The 7,980-nt window shown below is 30.5% G+C and overlaps 1 protein-coding gene across 1 annotated transcript; it reads right to left on the reverse strand.

The window, feature by feature from the left end:
- Nucleotides 1–6,808: 6,808 nt before the first annotated feature.
- LOC111633561 (transcription factor Sox-3-like) lies at nt 6,809–7,980 on the reverse strand. The gene has a single exon (XM_023378150.1). It carries the CDS (start codon nt 7,842–7,844, stop codon nt 6,900–6,902), a length of 945 nt encoding a protein of 314 aa, XP_023233918.1. The 5' UTR covers nt 7,845–7,980; the 3' UTR covers nt 6,809–6,899.

Below are 7,980 nucleotides of genomic sequence, written 5' to 3' on the forward strand. Positions count from 1 at the left end.
TAATATAGTAACCATTTTCTCGCGATTCAGCGATTCGTTCTATTCTGATTGGTATTTACTTAAGATTTCTTATACATCAATTTTCTTCATTTCGAGAGAGAGAGAGAGAAAGAAGGAGGGTGAAATGAAGAGGGGATATGTGAAAACTGTATATATACTTTTCCAAATTCTTATTTTTTATGTCTTTGATTAAACATCAGAATTGAAATAACATAAATGAAATATAATACATTACGCAATTTTTTTTGTTACAAAATAAAATATAAAAATCGTGACTAAGTTAGAAATAATTTTTTTATTGTTATGTTTAGTTATTCGGATTATACATATTTTATAAATTACTTTTCATTTATTAAAATTCAAATTATAATTAATTAGTATGTTTTAATTTTAATTAAAAACTTCTTGATTTACAAGAATTTATTAATTTTTATGTAACTGTACAGTACATTGTTATTGTCAGAGCATGTTTATTAGGCAATTTTGTAATTTTGAAATGATGTTTATTCCCTTGAAGTAACTATACCGAAAAAAGTGATAAAAATATTTTAAAAATCTGTCAGATCATGATAACTCGTATTTATCCACAGATATAAAAACCATTACTATCGATCATCATAGCTTGCATGTTTTTTGAACATACCGTTTTTAAATACAGTAATAGAAAATAAAACGACCAACTTAGAAGTTACTATATAAAATTATACTATATCTATATACATATATGCGAGGTTTTTGAAATACCGAGAGTCTTCTTAGAGACCATTTCCTTTTTTTGAGGTCTCTCTGTGTATTTAAAAAACAAATCAACGTTAAAAATTGCTAGGTCTTTTAAATAATAAAATTTTATTAAGAAAATAAAGGGTTTTTCCCTCAATATACAAGAAAAACAATGGAATTAAAAATTTTTTACAAATTTTTTGAGACTTAAACCAAATTTGTTTCTGGGTTATTTGACCTGGCTTCACATTTTAAGAAAAGCCTGTATAAATATATGAGCTGTTTATTTTGAAAGTGGGACAAGTCCATTTTTGAAAAAAATGGAGATAATAATAGTTATAGATAAAACTTGTTATGATCTTTTTATGCGTAAACAATTTATAGTAAAAAAAATTCTGATTCTAGTATTTGGGAGATGGAAGTCCTAGCTCTTAACAGTATTGAAAATATGTTTATTTTGAAAGTGGTGCAAGTCCATCTGAGATTGAAATTATTTTTGACCGCATATATTACGGCAAAATTTAGCTCCGGTTGCTGTATGGTGAAGCAATGTGGCTGTTTGACATCATGTCTGAAATCTAGGGTGTTTCTATCTATCTATCTTTGATATTGAAAGTCAGTGGTTGTACAATATTTCATAAATAACAAAAAGTATATCTTAATTTTGTGTTTCGATAATAATAGGTTTACTTCCAACACCGAGAAATATAAGCGGAATATGTAGGTATTGAATCAAGGCTTCCACAATTTTCATAATGATGAAGTTAGTGTGTATGTTTGGTGTGAAAATATAGCATCCCGAGGAGCACAAAAAGTAGCATCTTGCTGTTTCAAGCACTTACAGACTGTGACAACCCAGAAACACATTATAGCTAGTGACATGTGCACTGGCCAAAATAGAAACATAAAGTTGGCCTTAGTGTGGATAAAAATTGTTCAGTCTGGTGACAATGAAATAAATATCATTGATCACAAATTTTTATTTTCAGGACATTCATTTTTACCGAACGATCGTGATTTTGGAGTGGTAGAAATGGCAATCCGGAAAGCCAGTTCCTTGTATATTCCCCAGGATTACTATAAACTAATACGAAATTGTCGAAAACATAATAAATTTTTAGTACATGAAATGAAACGCGAAAATTTTTTTTCAACCCAACCTCTGGGGAAAGCAGTTTTAAAAAGAAACAAAAATACCGATGGAGAAACCGTGAATTGGTTAAATATATGCTGGATCAGATTTACAAGGGATGCACCATACAAAATGTTCTACAAAACTTCGATAGAACGAGATGCTGAATTTAAAATTATCGATTTGTCACCACAACGAGGAAGACCAAGTAATTTCGGAAATATAAAGTTATCTTTTCTGTATGAAAAAAGGAGATCTATTACATCTGAAAAATACAAGGACACGATGGATTTATTACCATATATACCTCCCGTTCATCATGAATATTTTAAAATGTTAAATCCTGAATAAAATTCATTTAGTTATACCTACGTATAAACTGAAAATGTATAATTTGATTGAAATTCTTAATAAAACTGAATTTTTTTTGTTATGTTATATTTTCTACTAGAATATTCTTTGTTTTGTTTCACTTTTTATCAAATGAATAAATATTTATAAAAATTTGAATAGTATTTTGTTTTTATTATTAAAAAAAGGCTGATGCAACTGAAAAAATTCCCAATTAAATGAACGATTACAATAATTCATTAATTTTGAAAGTGAGGCAAGTCCATTTAGTTATAATGAAACTCTTACTTTTTTTAGTCAGCACTGTAAACACTATTGGATTATAAACTTACATTATCTGGTACCACAAAATATTAAAAATATATCTATTAATACTTACCAATATTTTTAAATTTATTAAAATGCAAACCTTTAAATATCTCGCAATAACAAAAATTGGACTTGCCCCATTTTCAAAATAAACGGCTCATATATGTTACAGTGAAAGTGGATTGTACAGTGAATGTGATCTATAACTAGTGAATGTAAATCTTCACTAAAGTAATCAGTGAATGTGGAATAAATCGTTCATCTTAAAATAAATCCAGATTCACTAATAATTGTATATTCTCTCTAGTGTGTTTGTTTGCTTGTTAACCTTTACGAACTGAACTTGTGAAAAGCACATTTTAAATAAAACGGAAAAAACCTTTTAATTAACGTTTTTATTTACTGTAGCAAGTCGAAGAATTATGACATTTAGAAGTGCATAAAGTGCCATTCTTTTTGCATTTATATTTCATAGTCTGGCATTTCAAAGTGTAAGAACATTGAAAAAGCCTTGTCCTGTACCTCAAGATTGGGCAGATGCAATCACCCTTAAAGTAACAGTTTTGTCTGAGGAACTTCACATTCAGAGATCATTTTTCGGGGCAAGACTAAAATTGAGATCTTGTAAACTCTAAAGTACAGATTCACTGATTACTTTAGTGAAGGTGTACATTCACTGACCATCCGCACTCACTGAAACATATAGAGGAGAGGAGGGTATTATGAAATAGTCGGGTAATATGAAATAACGAGGTTTCGGCTCTGTTTGTTGCTGCTATTACGTGGGAATACCATGAACTACTCAAGAAAGACTCCCACGATGCAGTGCAGTGAGAGTGACCGCTTGTCTTACCACTCGCTACAGAACAAAGTGTGTTTTGTGATTTTTAAGAGTTTATGCAGGCAAGTTTTCAAACATTTTAGCCTACTAGTACATATATGACTTGAACATTGATGTTATACATAATGCACACTAAAATAATTGTAGTTTGTTATACTGTAGTCGTTTTTTAGCTGACAATGTTTTGTCCATCAGTTTATAGGTTCATTTTCCAAGATGGTGTGTCGTGTATTATGGAATACTAGGATAAATGGATAAATTGAAAGAAAGTGACAAAAAGAAGGAACCAGAAGCTTCAAAACAACAAAAGAAACCGAACATTCAAAGACTACCTGTTAAGAAATTAAACTTAGACCGACCTTCTAGACCTAAACCTACTAGAGCTGACTCCAGTGTTTGCAGCGATGAATCGTTCCATTCTGATGTATCGTCTGTAATGGACTTCATGTCATCAACTAAATAACCAGAAAACGAAGACTCTGAATGTATCTTCTGTAACGGAAAATTCTCCGAAGATGAACGAGGGAAAATTTCGATTCAATGCTTCAGCTGTTCTCTGTGGGCTCACCTTGATTGTACCTGAGCAGAGAAGAAAAGTTATATCTGTGACTTTTGTAAATAGACTCGAAGCAGGAATGACATGCACATAATCTTAAAAATATGAGTTATTTTTAACTATAAAAACATGTTTTATGAAGTCTAATTAGTTTTTCAATTGTTTAAACCACCTATTCCATATTACCCTCCATTTGTGACTTTAAAAAATTTTTTTATAACAACAAAATAAATAGTATTTTTTTTACAAGTGACAGTTTATTACAATTAGTTATAGTATGTACTCATTATGATTTTACTGGTTTTTGAATAAAAATCCCAAAGTTATTTTTAGAAATGTAAATGGTATTCCATAATACCCTCCTCTATATACCTCTATATATATATATATATATATATATAGAGGTATATAGAGGAGGGTATTATGGAATACCATTTACATTTCTAAAATAACTTTACTGGNCCATGAATATTTTCCTCTTTTCCTGTTTCAATTTCTTTCTAAATTAATATATAATTTATGCAAAGAAATTTGATTATTAATGTTGTTATTTACTAATATTCTCTTTATAGACTAACCGAAAATTTCATAATTTTTAAAAATTATTGCGGGTGAATGGCAAATTTTTAAAAATGATCTTAGATTCAGTTCAGTAGTTGCTTATATCATGTTCATGTTTAGTTTAAATAATAATTAAAGAATAAATTCTATTAGAAATGAAATGCAGTTAGAACACTAATATTTATAATTAATAAGAAATTTATTTAAATTTTTATTAACTTAACTTTTAATATTCCGGTATGATAAATCGCTGTAAATCGATTTTTCTTCCTTTGGTTAATTGATTACATCTATAATTACGATTAAGTATAATTAGACTGACAATTTCTTAATCTGTTCCTGACTCCAAAAACAAAGTCTTTTTATAACCTTTTTAGCTATATTTTATGCATAAAAATGCTTACAAATTCAATATAAAATTATATATAATATAATCATAAGGTTCGGTAGAGGCAAACCGTCAAGTAAGCGAGCGAACGAACGAACGGCTTAACAAAGTGAACCTTACTATACTGGAATTAGAACGCTTTCTGCCTATCCGAATTTACATTATTAAAAAAATAAAGATATACGCGTCATCTGTACAAAATTTGAAAATCATCGTCCTCTGAGAATTTTTTTGTTCTACGTATGTATCAAATTTTATCGAGTTCCGTCCATTCGTTCCCTAGTTATTGATTTTTTACTGATATTTTTCCTTTCATTTAAAAATTATTTTCTCCTTCAGCCAAAAATTTTACGTTTAGTGAAATGTACGCTAGGACGCGCACATCATTATGTACGTAATTTTAATTTTAACATTTTTTTACAATAATTTAAATTTTTAAATAACACAATCTTGAACTTATTTAAATTACATTAGTCTATACTAATGTAATGTTCAAACTCTGGTTTTAGTTTTTGTTAAGTTATGGCAACGCAATACTTGGGCGATCTGTTCTAGGGGGATGCCTTCCGGAATTCTTTTTAAAGGCAACTGCCCCCTGTTTAGGCGTTACAGATGTAGAGAAAACCCGGAAAACTTCATGTGGCTAGCCCGTCCGAGCGAAGCATGAATTCGCGACCGAATTCCTAGTGTTCAGGGAACGGAACCGCTTAGCCACTGGTGGACCAACTCTGGGTTAGAGGTGAGAAAAACTAGTTCCGCCTCTGGAACTGGAACTATTGGAAATGATCCAAGTGCGAAATAATTCCGACGGAACGGTATCTCGGAACTACTTAGTCTGTTGGACAAGATCAGGGATAGCGAACCTATGGCACGCATCCCCAAAGTGGCACATAAGGAGTTAAAGATGAGTGAATTAATGTTACTGTTTATGAAGCACATGAACGTCAAGTAATCGTTATTATGTCAAAAACTGTAATGGTGGTGTCAAGAATTTTCGTTATATACGTTTTGATATCGTTGCCAATATCATTTTTAATAATACAATATTTGGGTTTTAAAACGCACATTTGGGTTTTAAAACGCACATTTGGTGTTTTAAAACCGTGCGTTTATTACAGATTGCAATTACTTTCACTATTGCATTAAAGTCTATATAATGTGATAATAAATCCTTCAAATTGTTTATAATGAAATAAACTTTAGAATAATTCGTGACAAAATAAATCTGTAATGCATCGCCAAGTGTGTGCTCAAGTCAAGACAATCAAGACCGACTAGTACTTTATCCACACGTTCTGAAATATTATGTATCAATTGAATTGATTTCAATTAATTAATTTTGATTTAATTTTTAATTTTAGTGTCATTTTTTTAGTTTTAATTATTATTTTATTATTTTTAGTTTTAATTAACTGGCTACTTAGTATTAATAAATTTTTGTTAAGTATAGTTAAACACCAATTTTTGAATGCCATTTATATTACGGGAATGCCAATTAACACGGTTTTTATTAATTTGATTTAGACGTAAATAGTAGCTTTCCCGCATGCGCATTGAAATCTAATTTAAATAGCAACGTCATCAATGATTCTCGTGTCGTGATGTCTAATGACACGAGGCGATTTTCTCCTTATTAACTTCTGAATGGGTAGTCCTGTGGTTGATCAGTCGGACCGTCAACTTTCTTTAACATGGGAAATATAGGGAGTTGACCATCTGTGGCCGGCTCTTGCCGAATGACTTGTTCGGCAACCGAGGCAAATATGATTTCAAAATTTTGCTGTTAAAACCGAATTGTTCGAAAAGCGAGGCGTTCGAAACCCGAGGCTTGATTATACTTCGTTGTAGGAACAAACTTTAGAATAGTCCTCTTGTCGTTGGATGGCAGTCGGGAAAAAATCCGGAACATCTGGCAACTCGAATTACGTTCAAAATAAAAAACAACAAATGTTTTTAATTATTATTAATAATTTATGTTTTATTCCAGATCTAGTGTAAAAGACTCGATAAATGTATAAAAGAATAAATAAAGTGTAAAAATTTAGAGTTTTTCCAGTTTGGTGTAATCTGAAATTTCAGAGTTGGGTACCGGATCACATTTAAAAGCAGACTGTTGAATTAATGTTGCCTTTGACATATCTTCAACTTCAGTGAAATTTGCTACATTTAACAGATCACCGATTTCTTTCAAGTGTTCATTAGCATCATCTAAAGTATATCCCGAAACATTTTCTATTTCGTTATCGAATTTCATTTTCTTTTCTTCCTGAGCACATTCAGAATATTTCTGAAGATAGGAATTCATGTAATAAGATGGTTCGAGTGTTTCGTAAGATGCGTTGAGAGGTAAAGTGTCCAAATGTCGATTCTCTATATTAAATGCGTCACACGTGGAAAGAGAGTAATCCTCTGTATTAAATGTACCGGTACTTGCCAACGAATATACTTGATTTTCTGAAGATGGAATATGAGGTATTCCGTTAAAATCATAGTAAGGAGTGACAACTGGATAAGAATCACAAGCGGGATCAAAAGCTATACTATAATATACTTGTCTTTTAATATTTATATTACGATTTTCATCATCATTTTTCGAAATTTCTTGTTCTTGAAATTCTAAATATTCTGACGAAACTTTCAAACTTTGCTTTGTCTGAAGAGTCTTTTTTAATGCACTTCCGCTTTTTTTCATACTTTTATACAATTGTTTTCTGGCTCTGGCCTCCTTTGGATTGTAAACATAATCGGGATATTTTTTCTTGTGTTCGATATCAGCAAGTTTGGCTTTTCTATAATATTCTTCTTTTCTTTCTTTTGTAAGATCTCTCCACATCTTACCTAAACGTACGCTGATTACTTGATTAGGGCAATTAGGGAACTCCTGATGGAGTTTCTTCCTATATTCACGTCCAAATATCATAAAAGCGTTGGGTGGACGAGGTATTTTCTCTTCAAGCACAACAGCCTTGGATTCAATTTCTGACATTTTGCAATTTTCAAAATAATATTAATAATTTTATGTCTAAATAAAAATAATATGCTTCGAAATAAAGCAATATAAGTTACTACACAGTTTTTTTCGAATTATAAAATCGTTTGTATTTAGAACAATTCGAAAATTA

This window comes from Centruroides sculpturatus, unplaced genomic scaffold (assembly GCF_000671375.1).
Source record: "Centruroides sculpturatus isolate CEXI.00-Female unplaced genomic scaffold, Cexi_2.0 scaffold749, whole genome shotgun sequence".
In the NCBI taxonomy this organism is placed as follows: domain Eukaryota; kingdom Metazoa; phylum Arthropoda; class Arachnida; order Scorpiones; family Buthidae; genus Centruroides; species Centruroides sculpturatus.

Excerpts from the sequence above, each read along its gene's own strand:
- LOC111633561 (XM_023378150.1), bottom strand. The coding sequence starts at position 7,844 with ATGTCAGAAATTGAATCCAAGGCTGTTGTGCTTGAAGAGAAAATACCT.